This window comes from Phyllostomus discolor, chromosome 7 (assembly GCF_004126475.2).
Source record: "Phyllostomus discolor isolate MPI-MPIP mPhyDis1 chromosome 7, mPhyDis1.pri.v3, whole genome shotgun sequence".
NCBI lineage: Eukaryota > Metazoa > Chordata > Mammalia > Chiroptera > Phyllostomidae > Phyllostomus > Phyllostomus discolor.
Genome location: NC_040909.2, coordinates 46,797,626 through 46,816,952, shown reverse-complemented (window position 1 = coordinate 46,816,952; position 19,327 = coordinate 46,797,626). Strand labels below are relative to the sequence as shown.

Sequence of the window (19,327 nt, the reverse complement as noted above, 5' to 3'; positions counted from 1 at the left end):
TAGGAAATGTTGATTATCCTAGGAAATTAGGATAATCAACAGGAAAAGTTGATAGATGGTAAGAGAAAAGGAAACGAGAAAATAATGTACATTTGAAGTGCTAATTATTTTGCTTTCTGTTTGTAGGGGAACGATATGTGATGACATTTTTGAACGTTTTAAATTTTGGCGATCAGGGTAAGGTGAAATCGTAGTGTTTTTTAATTAAAGAGGAATATTGTTAGTAGATATTTTCTAATATTTTTCTTCACATTTTGATATATTCAATGAAAATGAACCTAAAGGTTATAAAAAATGAAGATTATAAAAACATGAATCCTGAAGATTGAAAATTGTAGGCCTTTATAAATATATACAGTGTACTGATTCTCCCTTTCTTTTTTTTAATATATTTTTGAAAATTTATTTTTTAAAGAGAGGGGAAGGCAGGGAGGAAGAGAGGGAGGGAAACATTGATGTGTGAGAGATACATCGATGGGTTGCCTCTCACACCCCCTCAACCTGGGATCTGGCCCACAACCCAGGCAGGTGCCCTGAGTGGGAATTGAACTTGTGACCTTTCAGCTCGTAGGCTGGCACTCAATCCACTGAGCCACATCAGCCAGGGCTGATTCTCCCTTTTCATGTAACTTGGGTGGCAGGTTCTCTGTTGAGATCCCTACCCTTACCCTGCTTTCTGCAGAGCTCTGATACTCACTTTGGGGGTGGGAAAGTGTTAAAAGGGAGCCCATCATCACAGTCACAAAGATTCTCCCCATGTTTGTGTGGCTAGACAGGTCTTAGTATTTTTTATATTTATTTTTTTAATATAACCTCAGAGTAGTGGAAATAAAAATAGAAAAAATCAACTTGGTATTAGTGGGTTTTATTTTAAAATGCTCATGATAGAAGAGTGTTGTATCTTTTTTTTTTTTAGAGTTCTGTATTTTGACTATCAAAGTCAGTATTCTAGTTCTGACACATTGTACTATAGTTTTGCAAGCTGTCACTATTCAGAAAAACTGGGTAAAGAGTACCCGGATCTCTGTTTTTTCTTTTAACTATATGTGACTATCATTATCTCAAAAAGTTTCACTTAAAAAAGAAAATTATAAAACAAGTGAACAGTATGTGAAAATTCAAAGGGGAAAACCAGAAGGATTGTTGTTTCTTCCTTTTGTTTTGTAGGTATATATGATATCGTGAATAATCTTGGCTCCCTTGTGGCCAGATTAATTTTCCAGCCAATAGAGGAGAGTTTTTATATATTCTTTGCTAAGGTGCTAGAGAGAGAAAAGGACGCCACCCTTCAGAAGCAGGTAGCCTTGGTTTTGTTGTCACTGTCTCTAATGATTCTTTTCTAATTGCAAGCTCGATCGACATGAATGTGGAGCAGTCTGCTTCCCTTCTGTCTGGTCTGAAATTTTCTTCTAGATTTCATTTTCTACACACTCTGAATGATGGCTCACTTCTTTCACAGCCTTCTCCCCTTCTCAGTGGCTGGCCCTTTCTTTTCACCCTTTGTCCTTCTTTGTGACCTTATTCTTGACTCAGCCTCTCTTGACGACTGTCCACAGTGCAGCGTTGACTGCCTCCCGTGGTCTGTTGTTAGGTATAAGTCCCAAAGGTAAGCCAAGGATGCAGAGGCTGGGGCAAGGCTGACATAGAACCTGGGAGGGGAAAGACCTGATCCTTCAGTTTCCCTCACCACACCAGGTGTTTAAGCGTCTTAAGGACTGTGAAGTGTCCAGAGCAACATTCTGACCGTGAGAATCTACGTACTCCAGATGGTAAATACAGAAGAGCTTTTAATCTAGGAGTATTTGGTTGTATAAACTTCCCTTTTTCTAAAACCACTGAAAATGTCTGGCTTATTTTAGAATTAAAAGCAAGCTAAGCTGGCCTCTTTACATGTCTTAGAAGACATTTTGCAAAACATAGGTTATGCACAGTATCTCACAATGAGCTAATCTTGTTCTCTATTTGATTTAGGAATATTTTCCTTAGTACATTGACAGGAATCTCAGGATTTGGAGATGTTTGCCAGGAGAGGCACACTGGCAAAGCTAGCTAGCACAGAAAAAATTTGCTATCCTATTTAAGAATAAGTATCAGAGGGGAAAGTGAGTGTTTCCTAAGCAACCTTTGAAATAATTTATCCTAAGTGAGTTAAAAATTAAACCTTCCCTGAACTCCTGAAGGAGGCACACATTATCATTTTTCCTCCACTTGCTGACTGGTAGGAACAAACAGGCTGCAGAAAAGCGGTGATGCCCCTCGCTGAAAAGCGGTGATCACTCGCTGAAGAGTGATCTGTAAACCAGCAAAGGGGCAAGGCCAGGTGGGAAGTTTTTCTTTAGCTCGTGATTCATCCAACTTCCTTGCTTCTCTCTGGCACCAGGAGGACATTGCTGTGGCTGCTGCAGTTTTGGAGTCTCTGCTCAAGCTGGCCCTGCTGGCCGGCCTGACCATCACCGTTTTTGGCTTTGCCTACTCTCAGCTGGCTTTGGATATCTATGGAGGAGCCATGCTTAGCTCAGGATCAGGTATGCACAAGAGTTGCCATATTTGTTCTAATTTCTGAACAGAAATAGGAGAGTCTTATGAAATTGAAGACCTTGTGCACACATGGTTGACGTCTGTGTCATGTAGCAAGAATGGGCCATGGCTGTGGCTGTGTGGGGGACTTTCCCCTCACAGGAGGTTAGACAAGCTCAGGGTGCAGTTGGGGGCTTTGGCACCAGGTCAATCAGTTCTGCAACCTTACTTGAGGTTGTTAAGAACCCTTGGCTGTCCTTTTAGGCCTAAACTGTGATTTGCTAAGCGCTTCCCTGTGCTCCTCCTGGGGTGAGGGAGGAAGGCTGAGAGCAGGCTCGAATGAACTTCCACTCAGTACTGAACACATCTGAAGATAGTAAATACCACATAAATCTCACAGCCTGATGCATAAAAGCCTTTGAAGGATAACCCAGAGGCATTTGCAGAGAATAAAATTGATCTCTGCAAATAAAATTATATATATATATATAATCCAGTGACTTGGTTTTTGAAGGAGAAAAGTATTGACTATGTTGAACTTTGAAACATCTGGTGCCCAGGCCACTAAGCCTCTCACAGCTCTTGCTAGGCCCTGGGGACATCACCAGTTTCAAAATGCACTGGGCCGTAGGCTGGCAGTCCGTTTGCCATGTTTCATCTTGTGTTTAGCAGAGGTGGTTTTCATTCCTCAGGTCACTAGATGAGACCCCTGAAGACTTCTTTCTGCTGTCTCATCTCAATATAAAGAGCTTTGTCAATTGCCATTTTACAAGTGCACTGCAGTCTTTAGTCCCCATTATAATGAGCCCAAACTTTTGGAATTAGGGAAAGAAGGCCTGAATTTCTAGCCTTGAACAAAAGTCATTACTTTTGGAGAAACACCTGCTGTGAAACCAGTGCTGGGGTTTGCAGCTCCCTGGGGCTTGAGCTCTAAGAAGTGCATTTCTATCAGGCAGCTGCAGGGAGGCCTCAGTAGAAAGCCATTAGTGAGTTAGTGTGCAGAGACTGGGACTTAGCTATTTCACAGCAGCTCTGCCCCCTTAGAAAGGTAATCACCGAAGAGCAGCCTTTAAAATGTGACCTAGTTACAGGACATTGCCATGGGCAGAGGGCTGTCCCATCAGTATCATGATCACCTGACAGAGTCATTATTCATAGGAAATGTATGAACAAACAACCATAATTGTGCAGTCCCTATACTCAAGTGAGATGCTGGTGCCAATTTTGAATGCTGATAATATATTTGTCAATTAAAAGAGCCAGTGTTAGTTGATTTTTAAGGTAATAAATTCTGTCTCTAATGGTTTATGTCGTGGACATTAATTTTAGACTCAAAAAGATATTCTCTCAGTGTCATCTTCAGAGAGAGCAGAGTCTTGAGAATGGTCCGGTTCTTAGTCTGTGAAACAAACATGTGATTTGGGGAGCCACCGAGGATCTTCAGGACCATCATCATCTCTTGCCTGGCTCAGGGCTGTATCAGCGTCACTGTCCCAACAGGGTCTTCTAGTATTGTCTCCTCATTGTAGCTGCCTCTCATTTAGACCAAATATCAGCTCTCCGTAAAGCCTGTTGTGGCTTCTGGTAGGGCCAGTGTGGCTCCCCAGGGTGCCTGCTGGCTTTCCTTCCCTTGTCTCTACTCCCTTTCATCTCCTCACCCTGCTCCTGACTCTGTGGACCACTGCTGCGTATCTGAATGCCTTTTCTGTGCCAGAAAATACTAACACTGCTGCTCCCCCACCCCCAGTCATTTTTGCTCACTTAAATATTTCCAGAAAGTGAGCCCTGGCTGGCATAGCTCAGTGGATTGAGCGTGGGCTGAGAACCAAAGTGTCCCAGGTTCGATTCCCAGCCAGGGTACATTCCTGGGTTGCAGGCCATAACCCCCAGCAACCGCACATTGATGTTTCTCTCTCTCTCTCTCTCTCTCTCTCTCTCTCTCTCTATCTATCTCTATCTCTATCTCCCTTCCTTCCCTCCCTAAAAATAAATAAATAAAATCTTTTAAAAAAATATTTCCAGAAAGTCTTCCTGAATTAATCAGAAAAGAAGAGCACTTTTCCGGGGTTCAGCCAACCACCTTAGTTTTGAAAGTGGGACTTTCGAAACAGCTGTGCTCAGTTGCCCCAGTTGCTGGTTGACCTCTGTCTTCACCCATGAGGTAGACTTACCTGTGACCTGAATTGGCCTCTTACACTCTCCATCCTCTGTGCTTCCATCTCCAAATGTGGGACCTGGACACCATATAGGCAGGCTTTCGTGTGGGGTGCTATGGTTTTGCTTTGCGGTATTTGGGGTTAGGACTGTATATACTTAGGGGATTTGTAAGTGCTCTAGTGACTCTTCTCAGAACTCTTTTTCATACCTAGCTTTTCTGTCCTCAAGAAAAACACACATTCACTGAACTTCCCTGACATTTCTCACATTCATCTCTTAGGTGCTTCTCTCTCTTTCTCTGTCTTTTTAAAATCTGTTTTTCTTCTCTGGTCCCTTGTATGAATTGCCTAGGGTTGAAATAGCAGTGTACCCCAAATTGGATGGATAAAACAATAGAAATGTATTGTCTTACAGTTTGGGAGGTCAAGTCCAAAATCAGGCTTTAAACAAGGCCAGGCTCTCTCTGCTGGCTGCAGTAGAATCCTTCCTTGTCTCTTCTAGCTTCTAGAGTTTATCAGCAGTCCTTGACTTAAGAGACATTCGTTACTCCAGTCACATTGCTGCCTTCTCCCTGTCTTCACATCATCTTCCCTCTGGGAGTGTCTACCTCTGTCCAACTTTCCCCTTTTTCTAAACACGCTGGTCATAATGGATTAGGGCCTACCCTAATGACCCCATTTTAGCTTTAACTTATCTCTCTAAAGACCCGATTTCCAAATGATAGGACTTCAACATACAACATATTTGGATTATGGGAAGGGCATATAATTCAACTTATAAACACTTCTCAATTCAATCCATAGTTTAAAGTTCCATCCAGGAATTTCCCATTTTCGATCTTTTTCCCCCAAATTTATTCAAAGCTCTTTCACTTGAATCAGTGTTTCATGCAAGAGTTTGTGTTCTCCATGATGCAAAGTAGTTCTTATCCGCCCTCAGATAGACCCACATATACCATTAGCTTTCATTTACCAAGTGAGAGGTGTGTATTATGAGAAGAGCCTCGTTTCCCTCTGCCAGAGTGGAGAGGGTGAAGAAAAGCCGGAAGCACACTGTGCATGGCCTCGAGCCATCCCAGGGCAGACCCTGGTCCCCACCCCCTCAACTGCAGTTGTCCCTCGGCAGCCGTGGGCGCCAGGCTACCTTCTGCAGCAGCTTGGGGGATGAAATGCAACATGATGATAAAGTGAGGAACACAAGAAAGGGCCATGTAAGATAGTTTTTGTTGGGCATCAGGGCAGCCTGTTGGTACTCCTTTGGTAATTTTTGATGCCATAAAACTGTTTAGGATCCCCATGGTACAGAAGTCCTTCATGTCAAGCAGCTTTCCTAAACCAAGGATGAATTCCAGATCCTGAGACACTGGAGCTTCAATCTCCCCGCCCCGCCTTTTCTTTTAGTGGTTAAGGTTTTTCTTTATTGAGGTCTAATTTACATGAAATAGGATGCTGTGCTCTTGAGAGTACAGTTTGATGAATTTCAACCATATAGAATATTTCTGTTACCCCAAAAAGTTCTCTCAGGTCCCTTCCCAGCCAGCTCTCTGCCTTCACCTCCAAAGTAACCACTGTTCTGACTTCTTTTTTTTCCTTAAGTATATTCTATTGATTATGCTATTACAGTTTTCCCATTTTTTCTCCCTTTCATTCCCCTCTACCCTACATCCCCCCACCCTCCAGCACTCCCCCCTCCCCCAACCCTTAGTTCAAGTCCCTGGGTCATACATATAAGTTCTTTGGCTTCTTCTTTTCCCATACTATTCTTAACCTTCCTGTCTATTTTATACCTACCATTTATGTTTCTTATTCCCTGTACCTTTACCTCCCATTTACCCCCCTCCCACTCCTTGCTGATAACCCTCCACGTGATCTCCATTTCTGTGATTCTGTTCCTGTTCTAGTTGTTTGCTTCATTTGTTTTCATTTTTGTTTTAGGTTCAGTTGTTGATAGTTGTGAGTTTGTTGTCATTTTTCTGTTCATAGTTTTGATCTTCTTTTTTTCTTAGATAAGTCCCTTTAACTTTTCATAAAATAAGGGCTTGGTGGTGATGAACTCCTTTAACTCGACCTTGTCTGGGAAGCACTTTATCTGCCCTTCCATTCTAAATGATAGCTTTGCTGGATAGAGTGATCTTGGACATAGGTCCTTGCCTTTCATGACTTTGAGTACTTCTTTCGAGCCCCTTCTTGCCTGTAAAGTTTCCTTTGAAAAATCAGCTGACAGTCTTATGGGAACTCTTTTGTAGGTAACTGTCTCCTTTTCTCTTGCTGCTTTTAAGATTTTCTCCTTATCTTTAATCTTGGGTAAGGTAATTATAATGTGCCTTGGTGTGTGCTTCCTTGGGACTCTCTGAGCTTTCTGGACTTCCTAGAAGCCTATTTCCTTTGCCAGATTGAAGAAGTTCTTCATTATTTTTTCAAATAAGTTTTCAGTTTCTTGCTCTTCCTCTTCTCTTTCTGACACCCCTATGATTCGGATGTTGGAACATTTAGAGTTGTCCCAGAGGTTCCTAAGCCTCTCCTCACTTTTTTAAATTCTTGTGTCTTCATTCTGTTCTGGTTGAATGTTTATTTCTTCCTTCTGGTTCACACTGTTGATCTGAGTCTCAGCTTCCTTCCTATCACTGTTGATTTCCTATAGGTTTTTTTTTTTTAATTTCACTTTGTATAGCTTCCACTTTTTCCCTATTTTGTGACCATACTCAACCATTTCTGTAAGCATCCTGATTACCAGTGTTTTGAATTCTGCATTTGATAGGTTGGCTATCTCTTTACTGCTTATTTGTATTTTTTCTGGAACTTTGATCTGTTCTTGCATTTGGGCTATTTTTTTTGTCTTGGTGTGCCTGTTACGTAGTAAGAGGTGGAGCCTTAGGTATTCTCCAGGTCAGGGCAACCCACGGCGCTGTGTTGTGGCGCTGTCTGTGGGGGAGGGGTTCAAGAGGGAACAATGCCACTTGCTCAGCTCTTGGCTGGCTTTCAGTCACTTCCTTTGCTACCCACAAGCAAATTGCCTTTTTGGTGCTGATTTCTGGGTGGGTGGGTTTGTGTACATTTTAAGACCTGTGGGTCTCTCGAATGAACTCTCCTTTGAAGCTGGGAGTTTCTCCTGCCACTGTAACCCCCACAGGTCTTTACAGCCAGTGCTTTGGAGGCTTTATTTCCTTGTGCTGGATCCCTGGGTTGCGTGGTCTGTCTTGCTCCCCAATTGTTCTTTCTGTTTTATATGCCCACATATGTGGGACCGCCCAATCTGCCAGCCACCATCTCGCCCACCCAGTCCTCCAGCCACCACCTTGGCACGAGACCTCTCTGCCCTGGCTGCTTGTGTCCGCCCCTCCTACCAGTCTGGATGAACGTTTCTTCTTTAACTCCTTGGTTGTTGGATTTCCATACAGTTCCACACAGTTTTTCTGGCTGTTTTTTTTATTTTTAAATTTGTTGTTGTCTTTCTTTTGGTTGTGCAAGGAGGCAAAGTGTATCTGCCTATACCTCTATGTTGGCTGGAAGTCCCCTGTTGGTGACTTCTGTCACCATAGATCAGTGTTGTTTTAAGAAAGAATTTTATATAAATGAAATATTACAACAGGGACATTTGTGTGTTTGGTTTCTTTTTAATTTTTGTCTTGTTTATTTATTTGTTTGTTTGTTTGTTTGATTGGCTTCTTTCCCTCAATATAAAGTTTTGAGATTCATCCATATTTTTACATGGTTCAGTAGTTTTTGTTTTTTTTTCTTTTTGATTGCTGAGTATTTCTTTTTATGGATGGCCCACAGATTGTTTATCCTTCTGTTGATGTCAGTTTTGGCTATTCTATGTAAAATTGCCATGGATATTTATATACAAATGTTTTTGTGAACTCATTCTTTTATTTCTGTGTGCAGTATACCTGGGAGTGGGATTACTGGGTTACAGTTTGGATATATGTTTATTACATTGCTGATTTCTTGGCTGTCTGTTAATAATGGCTCTCTTAAAAGAGGGGATCAGTCCATTGTGAAGGTTTCTGATCTTTTGTTAGCAGGTTTTTTCAAAGCTTGTTATTTAGCTATAGAACTATATAACTTCATCGTAGCAAAAAATAACATTGTGGGCTCTGGTTCTCCCTGTAAATTTGTGGATGTTCTATCTCCATAGCTTCCTGCTGCTGCTGAACTTGCACTTCTCATCAAGGTCTTTTCTTCAGGACTTTTCCACTGAAAAGTGGAAAAGTCCTGAACAGTTCTCTTAACATGCAGGGCCACTTGTGTCCTTGAGGACTCCAACTAGCAGACTCTTCATGATTTAAAAAGCTAGAAGATTTGCTTGCTGCCCAGATAAGCTTTTAGTCGTTAAGCAAGAGACCTGTATACTTATTCATACTTGTCCTTTTGTTTTTAGCTGTTTATTTTAATCAGTGCCATGGAATGCTAGGAGTCCTTCCAGATAATTAAGACCATAGGCTTGAGCATGCTGTTGCCCATTGACAATACCAGCAGGGCTCATGACCCTGTTTTGACCACCCAGCCAAACCGAGGATGGATGTGGGCCTCCCATTTGTGCTGTGGTATCTCAGTGGATTGTTTCCTTACAGGTCCTGTTCTGCTGCGTTCCTATTGTCTCTATGTCCTTCTGCTTGCCATCAATGGAGTAACTGAGTGTTTCACATTTGCTGCCATGAGCAAAGAGCAGGTCGACAGGTAGGTAACCTTAAAGACACATCTTTAATCATGGCCTTTATAGCCAGAGTGAAGTAACTCACCGGTCTTCTTTCTTTTCATACTGGACATGCATTCATAGAAGGCTCTTTTAAGTGCACTGTTGGTGGGACTGCAGACTGGTACAACCATTATGGAAAGCAGTTTGGAACTTCCTCAGAAAACTAAAAATGGATCTGCCTTTTGACCCAGCAATTCCATTGCTGGGACTCTATCCTAAGAACACTAAAACACCAATACAAAAGAACCTTTGCACCCCGATGTTCATAGCAGCACAATTTACAATAGCTAGGTGCTGGAAGCAACCTAGAAGCCCATCAGTAAATGAATGGATCAAAAAACTATGGTACATTTACACAATGGAATTCTATGCAGCAGAAAGAAAGAAGGAGCTCATACCCTTTGCAACAGCATGGATGGAGCTGGAAAGCATTATGCTAAGTGAAACAAGCCAGGCAGTGAAAGACAAATACCACATGATATCACCTTTAACAGGAATCTAAACAACAAAACAAAACAAAACAAAAAACTAGCAAAATATAACCAAAGACACTGAAATAGGGGATAGTCTGACAGTGGCCAGAGGGGAGAAAAGAGGGAATTTCAGGGGGGAATGGGTAGGGATTACAGGAACAAATTTGGAGGACACATGGACAAAAACTAGGGGTGGGGGGTAATGGGGGGAAGGGGGGAGGTTTGGGTGGAGGGGCTGGAACGGGAGTAGGGGGGAGAAAACTGTACTTGAACAATGATTGAAATAAAAAAAATTAAAAAAAAAAAAGAAGGCTCTTTTAGAAGTAGCACCCAGCCCATGAGCACAGTGCCTTCCCCAGACTCTGCACTGCATATGCACCATTTGTTGAGGAAGAAATCTGGGCCCTGAAGGGTTATGTTACTCTAGGTTTGCAGAGACAGGCACAAGGCAAGCTCCATTCCTCCACCTCCTTGCCCAGTGCTCCAGTGGGTTACCAAGGAGCATCTCCGAAAGGAGTCCTACCCCTGAGAATTTGATTCATAGATCTTTGAGAATCTCAGGGATCTGTGACATTTCTCCTCAGAGAAAAGCTCAAGTACACATTCATGTTTTACCATAATTTTTTTCCCATCCATTGACACCAGATCAGGACCTCTGCCCTAGAACTTTAAGTAGTGGTTCTTAACCCTGGTTATGAGTCAAAATCCTTCACAGGGCATGTTAGAAATGCAGATTCCTGTCCACCTACTTCCACCACTCTCTCTCCCACCACACCTACAGAATCACAGGCCCCTAACCACATGTGTGTGTTTTTAAAAGCTCCTCAGTGATTCTGACACAAACTGCTGACTAAGAACTTCACACACAAGATCATTCATTTCTTGTGTCCAAATATGAAAAGTGGCAAGGCAGTATCTTAAGACAACACTACAGGATGAGGTTGAGGAGATGGATCAAAGTGATAGGGGCAAGAAGAGAGAGTAGAAGGGGTGGTTATAGGTAGTCGGCTGTGTGGCCCTCATTATCCCTCTGCCGCCTGGGGCCTGGGTCCCTCGGGGTGTTCGTGCTGCCTGTATACTGCCCTGAGTGCTGTAGAAAGTCCTCAGAGGCCCAGAGGTGGGGGTGGGGTAGGAAAGGGTAGTTCAAAGAGTTGGGGAACACTTCCTCTCATTCACAGCAGCCTCTCCTCTTCCCATGTTGGACTGTCTCATGGAGAAGCTGGGTGACTGTTTGCTACACCGTGGTTTAGGACTAGAGTCCAGAAGAGCAGTCCCTGACCAGGCTGTTCAGATTCCTGTAGGAAGTTCTAGCCCCTTCCTAGACCAATGGAACTAGAATTGTAGGGGTTTGGGTCAAGGAATCTTTCATTACACATCTTCAGGAGATTTCCAGTGATAGCTAGGGCCTGAGGAACTGCTGGTCCAACTGGCTTTCACAGTAAAAACTACACTGAGCACTGTGATCCAACATATATTTTTAGGCGGATATGACTGAAACTTTCTGCTTTCACAAAGTGGTAGGTATACCAAGTATGTGCAGGACACACTGGCAGTTTTTTTAATCCTGTTGTTTCATTTTTAAACTGCCATATCATGAGCCACTAAGTTGATTTTCCAGCCTGCTTCTAGGTCACAACACATAGTTTCCAAGTAGTGGTCTAAAAATGATGTTTACTTTCAGGTAGTTAAATTTATAGCCATTAAACAGCTTTGAATCCATCCTTCCCCTCTTTTTTTCTTCATGGATAGAAAAGTCTACTTAAGTTTAATTTTGAAGCCCTGGCTGGTGTAGCTCAGTGGATTGAGCACGGGCTGGGAACCAAAATGTCCCAGGTTCGATTCCCAGCCAGGGCACATGCCTGGGTTGCAGGCCATAACCCCCAGCAACTGCACATTGATGTTTCTCTCTCTCTCTCTATCTCCCTCCCTTCCTTGTCTAAAAATAAGTAAATAAAATCTTTAAAAAAAAGGGGGGGAAGGCCAAAAATTTTTTAAAAATTTTAATTTTGAAAATACTATATTTTTATTTGAAAGGTACTCCTAATATGAAATAATTTTTAAAGATTTTATGTATTTACTTTTAGAAAGAAGGGAGGGGAGGGAGAAAGAGAGGGAAAGAAACATTAATGTCCAAGAAATATATCTATCGGTTTCCCCTTGCATGCCCTGACTTGGGATCTGGCCTGCAACCCAGGCATGTGTCCTGACTAGGAACCGAACCAGTGACCTTTCAGTTCGCAAGCTGGTGCTCAGTCCACTGAGCCACACCAGCCAGGGCTAAAATAATTTTAAAATATAATTTAAAACATACTAAAAGAGGCACTGAGGCATAGTGGAAAGAGCTCTGTACTAGGAATCTATCTCTTGGAAGGGACTTTTGCTATAGTAGTTTTAGCATTAGTGCTGAGGGGAAGAATCAACATTGTTTCTGCTTAAAATGTTAAACAAAAATCTTCTACAACCAAATCATGAGGAAATATGGTCAGTGGCTGGTTGCTGTTTTTCCTCTTATGATTCATTGAACCAATGAAACAACTCTTAAGTCAGTTGTAATGGGATTTTAACAGTATATAAATATCTGGAAAATTATTTTTATGCTATTAGTAGTCAATGTAGAGAAAAGAGGGCAGAGTGCCTTCTAATGCAGTTCTCATCTGAAGTGACTCACTTTCCTTAAGAGTAAAATGTGGCTTTAGACATAGTCTTCAGATTTGTACTAAACACAGTGGGCCCTGGCCCTGGTCTGAACACATGGAGCACCTGGGCTCATCGCAGACCCCTGGCATTTTTTTCATCTCTGGGAATTTAACCAGACATAGAGCTCTAGTAAAGATTTTTGTAGTACAATAGAATTGGGCAGCTTAATTAAATGTTATGAGTGGTTTATACTGGATGTTTTGGATTCTGAGTTGAAGAAAATATTGATAAAATTATGGGCCTTTGAAGATTTATTCATTTTTAGAGAGAGTGGAAGGAAGGAGAGAGATGGAGAGGGAGAGAAGCATTGATTGGTTGCCTCCCGCACACCCAAAACTAGGAACCTGGACTGCAACCCAGGCATGTGCCCTGACCAGGAATCGAACCAGCAACCTTTCAGTTCAAAAGTTAGCACTCAATCTACTGAGCCACACTAGCCAGGGCCAAAACATGGGCTTTTACTTAACCAACTTTAGATTGATCAGTGCTTTTATAAAGAAAAACAAGGCATTTTGTTCGATGTTAAATATTAGAACATCCTTTGAATTGTAAGTTGCTTTTTTGTTAATAACCTCATAATACATAGAATATGATTTATGAATTTTTCATGCCCTATTGAAGAATTTTTGTTCTGTTTTGTTAATGATATCTCATTTTCCTTTGTTCATTTGACACATGCTTTTTGAGCATCTACTCTCTAACAAATATTGTGTTAAGCTCCAGGAATACAGCAATGAACAAGACAGATGAGATCCCCATCCTTCTGGAGCAGACAGTGGGAGAGGCGGATAGTGAATAAGTAAAAACTAAGAGAAGATTGTGCTGTACAGAGAACTAAAACAGGGCTATATAGTGAGAATGGGGACCTTTCTAGATTGGGAGGCCCATGTGAGGAGATGGCATTTAAGCCAAGACCTGGATAAACAAGAAGAGTCTGCCAGGCAAGGAGGCACAGAGCCGTCCAGGCAGAGGGGACAGTGATGCAAAGTCCCAAGACTGACAGCTCCTTTGTCTGATTTGTTGGCCCTGAGTGCCCAACATGGAGTGGGACTCCACAGCTGTGGAATGGAGGATGTGTGCAGCCTTCTCACTGTGGCACATAGACTGGCACCATCTTTTTCACGGCTGCAGAGGCTGCATTGCACACTGGCTACACTGTATGGCTGTGCCTTGATTTACTCAGCCAGCACCCACTGGGGGATGCTTTGGTTGCCACTGTAGTCAATGTCCTTGACTTTCTGTCTTTTGATAAGCATAATTTTAAGCTCAGTGTCTTAGGGCCATGGAAAAATAAGCATTCATAAATAATTTACTGTTTATAAATTAGAATAGTCATTATTGTCATTAGTTTGGCATTGATTTAAAAAGTGATATTTTAATTGCATCTTTAAAATTTTCATTTTTTCCTGGATTATACCTTTAAGACTATATATATATTTGTTAGTTCTAGAAAGTTCAACAGGTGCAGAATCCTATTATGGTGAAAAACAGTGGATCCCATCATTATCAGCTCCTCCCACACCAAAGCAGATGCACTGTTGAGTTCATCCCTGCTTAAATTAGTGATGAGTTCATTCATTGTCGCCATTTTACTTGCAGCTGGGTGAGGATGACTTTGAAAGTTTGTGAACCTATGGCTCAAACTCTAAGGATTGGTGGTATCATAGATCTTTCTGATAGTTTTTTTTTGGGGGGGGGGACCAACAAGATTATACATTTCTGCTTCTTTTTGTAAAAGAGTTCAGAGTACTGGTCTATAATGGGTCCCACCTCAATGACTTGTTATGAAGTCAGCCACTCTGATCACTGACTAGTAATGGAGAAACTTCCCCTGTGAAGGTATAAGCTCATGTACTTTCATTGCTCATTAAAAGAAACTCTTTCTCAACTAAGAAACAGACAAATTCCTCTCTGGACTTCTGGATGAAAGCACACACCTCCCCCGTTGGAGTCTAGTTGCGTGTGTGTATGTATGTATGTATGTCAGGAAATATTCTTACCACCCATTCTGATAAAGTATATCTGCATAGCACCTTGGGCTTAGTCTGCATGAGGACCAGTACCTGAGTATCCGGTTGACACAGTGGCTTTCTTACCACCCTTCATGTGCAGAGCCTGACCAGTGGCTCTGAGGTTTCCTAACCAGCAGACACAGCTTGAGGGCACTTAAGGGGTTTGGTTCCCTCAACTGTACACTGAGAATGCTTGCTGTGCACTAGGTGGAAACCAGATGCTGTACCATGATCTTTTTGGAGGATTATAGCAGCTCTTTTACCTTTGCTGAGACTCAGTTTCCTTTGCTGAGAACGGAAGATAACTGACATGCTGCTTTGAAATAAGAGAAGCAAAAGGAGCATGCAGTCCATCCAGTCATGGACTCCAAAGAGCTCTAGAGACGTAGAGAGAGAAGAAAGGATGTGTAAGAGTCTGGGGGAACCTTGAATATAATCCAGGCTTCACTCCCTGTTTACATTTCTTTCTGGAAGCTGGTTATTTGCTTTGAGTGATGTCCACTGGCCAAGGTTACAGAGCTTCTGCATCTCCCAAAGGAAACGGTGTGCAGTACTAAAGTTTAGGGGCCAGGGGTCAGGTTGGAGTGTTGGCTTACTCCCCAGACAGATTACTTAGACTGTGTTCCTGGTGTCCTTGACTGCAAAATGAACCTAAACTCCAAGGGGCAAGGCCCATGTGTGTTCATTCACAGCACCCCTCACAGTGCCCGCCAGAGTTAGCATTTGTATGTAATTGTTACCCGTGTCATATTCTTGTACCTCACATTCAAGACTTGGGCTGAATAGGATTCTTACATTTTTTTTATCACAAAGTACACTTAAGCTAACCATATCTTGAATTGCTCATTTTCTTACCCTTCCATTTAGGGGTGAAGAAGACAATGACATTTCCTTGTTATCTATATAGCATTTAATGTTATGAAAACCAGCTGGATTATGGGAACTCAGGTGCTTTCTATGATTTCGTGATCGTGGCCACTTTTTTTGCAGGAGTTCTGTTTTAGGACAAGTTGTCCACTGCCTTGCTTTGCTTGTTTTCCTCTCCCCAGGTATAATTTCACAATGTTGGCCCTGTCATTTTCGTTCCTGGTATTGTCCTATCTCCTGACCCATTGGTGTGGCAGCGTGGGCTTCATCTTGGCCAACTGCTTTAACATGGGCATTCGGATCACACAGAGCCTTTGCTTCATCCACCGCTACTACCGTGAGAGCCCCCATAGGCCCCTGGCCGGCCTGCAGCTGTCGCCTGTCCTCCTGGGAGCATTTGCCCTCAGTGGTGGGATTACTGGTATTTCAGAGGTGAGAGTCCCTGCAGCCTTCACACTACATGCTTTGGTAACCTGTCCACTGTTCCTCACTCTAGCTGCCCCTTCCCACTCTGCCTGAAGCAGCTGGACAAGTATCTGGCACCTCTTATCCCTTCCCCTAAGCCTCTAGGACATCATCTTGTGATAGCTGTTACCAAACCCTGTCCCCAGTGGTGCTTCCCCTTTTCCTGGCTTGCCCAGAGGGAGGAGGTACAGAAGGCGGGGCCAGGGCAGTGACAGTGGTTTCTTTCTGCAGGTGTTCCTCTGCTGTGAGCAGGGCTGGCTGGCCAGGCTGGTGCACGTGGCTGTGGGGGCCTTCTGTTTGGGAGCGACTCTCGGGACAGTGTTCCTCACGGAGACCAAGCTAATCCACTTTCTTAGGACTCAGTTAGGTGTGTCCAGACTTACTGGCAAAATGACGTGACCTGAGGGATTCACTGATGCCTGTACACCTGGACTAGCCATGGGCAGAACACATTTCCTGGGCAGAAGAGCCCTGCAGAGGAGTGAGACCAACCCCGGCAGGTGCGACGTTGGAGAGAGCCACTGGGCCAGACATTGCTGTCCATTTGCATCTCTGTCAGGAAGGGAGACTTCCATTTTTAGGGGAAGACCAAAGGCTCTTTTAAAATAGATAGTTATTTTTTTCACCATTTTGGTCTAATCGGTGTTTTCCCTTTTGATTAATATAGTAATTCCTTTGGGTGTGGTTGACCTTAGGAGCTGCATACTCCAACAAACTACCTCGGATGTTAATAGTTAATCATGTGGTACAAAAAAAAAAAAAAAAGGAGATGCAGCCATCTTCCCCTTCAGAGGAATATTTGACTAATGCTGTGAAAGGAGGAGGGAAAGCTGATGTTAGGCACCAAATAAGAATGAGGGTGCTCCTGGAGTTGTGGCTTTTCCCATGGCAGCCCTGTGGTCTGGGTTTTTAGAGAAAGAAAAATGTTAATAGAAACCCAAGAAATGAAAACATGGTCTTTCAGATCACGTTTCCCCAAGTCAATGAGGTGGAGTCGCATGTCATCTTCGCTGCTGTGTCCCCTGGGCTGGCACATGCCTTCCCAGAGCAGGCACAGGCTGGCTCAAGACCCCTGGCCCGACCACCTGAAAGAGGGAGTTTGGAAGGAAACTGTGATCCGTGTGACCTACCTTTTCCGCTCAAGGAAATGTTACTTTGCAGTGGGCTGAGACTTCCCATGTGGACATGGTACAGATGCCAGCTAAAGTTGAATAGATGCATCTTTTTTTCATCAAAATAAAATAAATTCTAATATGTGTGTGGCAAGTATCACAAGGCCCTCCCACTGACCCATTACTTCCAGCACTGGTCAGTCCACCTGAATTCCAGCCCTAGGACAAGAGCGGCAGGCTGTGGGTCTGGTTCTCCAGGACACAATGGGAGTCCGGGCTTAAAGCTCACCTCTCTACACCCTGTAACCCAACAGGTGAGATCACCAAGCTTTGTTCTCAGGCAGCAAAACATCTTCCTTTCATTAATGCAGTAAATTTTTTTTGCATGTGATTGACCTTTGGAATCTATGTCTCTTAGGCAGGGTTCTGGGATCAGCTTTTTTGGCAAACTGAGGTTGGCACACGTATGTCCTCATCAGCCATGCACCTATGCACGGTGTCTGTTCTCTGTCCCAGGAAGAGAGCTGCTGTTGCCTGGGCAGCATCGCCGACTTGCTCCTCAGTCAGCTGCAGAACCAGTAAGGTTTCTGCTCTGCCCTTCAGCATGGCAGCATGTGCTTGCTCTCTCATTGCTCATCCCATGCAGTCTGCCTTCACCCGGAAAGGGTTTTTGGAGGGAATCACATTTTGGCCTGTGAGTGCCACCTAAGATATAGTGAGGTTACTTCTCCATGGAAACAAATCACTAAAGCATATCCTTTTATGAAATGAAGAAGTCTTTGGTGGTGAAAATAACAGTATTTTTTTCTGTGCTGTTTTCGCCACACAGATCTGCCTGTCAGATCCCTCCGGAAGGGGATACTATGCTGCTGAGCCGCTCTGCCCTTACTCAGAGGGGAGGGCTCGAGGAGCTGTGTCTCTGCCCCACTCCCGGCCACTTCCCGGCCTCGCTCCAGCAGAACACTTTCTCCTGCCTTTTTTCTTGCCTCATGCAGTCATGTTGCCAAACACATGCCAATATCCTGATTTTAAAATCAGTAATTATTTTCTTGTATCTTCAGCTCTTCATACCCCCTGTCTTTCCAAAAAGGAAAGCATTTTTTTCTTAAATTTCAAAAGGAAGGTAGGCAAGTAGCTCTGAGTATGTGAGCCATTTCTGTTTCCTGCCAGAGCACTTGTCCTGCACTGACTGTTGTGACTGGACGGAGGTTCCCGACAGAGGGTGGTGTCCTGGCCTCTGTGACAGACGCCATGTCTGGGACTGAAAGGCCTGGCCATGCATTCACTGCTCTCCCCTTCCCACCGGAAGCAGAGTTTCCCATTGTTTGTTGCCCTTTTCTCTCCTGTCTGCTCCGTCTGCTGGGCCCTGTCTTGGTCATGCTGTTAAATGGAGCATCCATTCTTCCGTGGCTCAGGACTGACCCTACCTTACAAAAGCATGGCCACGTATGTCATTGTAGGCAGTGTGACCTTTAGGGAACCCAGGGTATCCCCATGCCCATATATCTTTCTTAATCAGTGTTTGAATTTCTTTCCTGAGATCAAAGGCTGTTATTCCATAATTAGAGAGGAGACTAGAAATTCCATTCTGCCAGGGAAGGACTCAGTGACTCTTTCACACTGAGATGTAAAATAACCCCTTCAGGGACTCCTTCCTAAGCAGCTTTGGATGTTGAGGAAAGAGGAGCTGAGAGCATCCAGGACCTGGAGAAGGGGCTCAGGTAAGATGCCTCACAGACCCCAGAAAGTAGGAGCTCAGAGTGCCTCTGTGAGGCCTCTGGGATGCACAGAATTCAGTTACAGGGGGAGCCAGGGAGGACATGGTCCCTGGGATAGTCTCTGATGAGCCACGGCTGAAAATAGGGCAGGCCTGGGTGGGGACAAGAGAAGGGAAAGAAGCTGGGGAGCCCTTTCCCATACCTACACACCCCTGCTCCTAGGGGAAGGCAGGCCAGACGCAGAGGGGTGCGTCTTTGGCACTGATGGCAGAGGGAGAAGAACTTGCACTGGGAGCTCAGTGCAGAGAACTCTTGGGAGCCGAGCCACGGGCTCAGGATGCTCCCTGCTCGAGGTTCTCTGTGGCTCAGAGGGTTGTGGAAGGCTGGAGGCCTAGGAGCCCATCAGAAAAGACCAGATTTATAAAGAAAATAAGCTGAGCATAATTGCCAGGCTTCCCTAGAAATGCCTTGAAGACATTAAACACAGAGAACTGGGAAGAACAACCAGACAAGAATTCTGCTCTGAAACATCACTTTATTTCTTTCTATTCCATGAGTCTCCAGGAAGGAACTGAGACTTCTGAGCCAATCAGATGCAGATGAAAAATGAT

The 19,327-nt window shown here is 43.7% G+C and overlaps 1 protein-coding gene across 1 annotated transcript in view; it reads left to right on the top strand.

The window, feature by feature from the left end:
- Nucleotides 1-18,581, top strand: part of RFT1 (RFT1 homolog) — a 41,054-nt gene extending 22,473 nt beyond the window's left edge. Inside the window, exons 8-13 of the mRNA XM_028518994.2 lie at nt 127-177; nt 1,168-1,298; nt 2,381-2,525; nt 9,248-9,353; nt 15,604-15,853; nt 16,118-18,581. Coding sequence (XP_028374795.1) covers nt 127-177; nt 1,168-1,298; nt 2,381-2,525; nt 9,248-9,353; nt 15,604-15,853; nt 16,118-16,285 — 851 coding nt within the window. The 3' untranslated portion in view covers nt 16,286-18,581. The remainder of the gene's footprint in view (nt 1-126; nt 178-1,167; nt 1,299-2,380; nt 2,526-9,247; nt 9,354-15,603; nt 15,854-16,117) is intronic.
- The last annotated feature ends 746 nt before the right edge of the window (nt 18,582-19,327 follow it).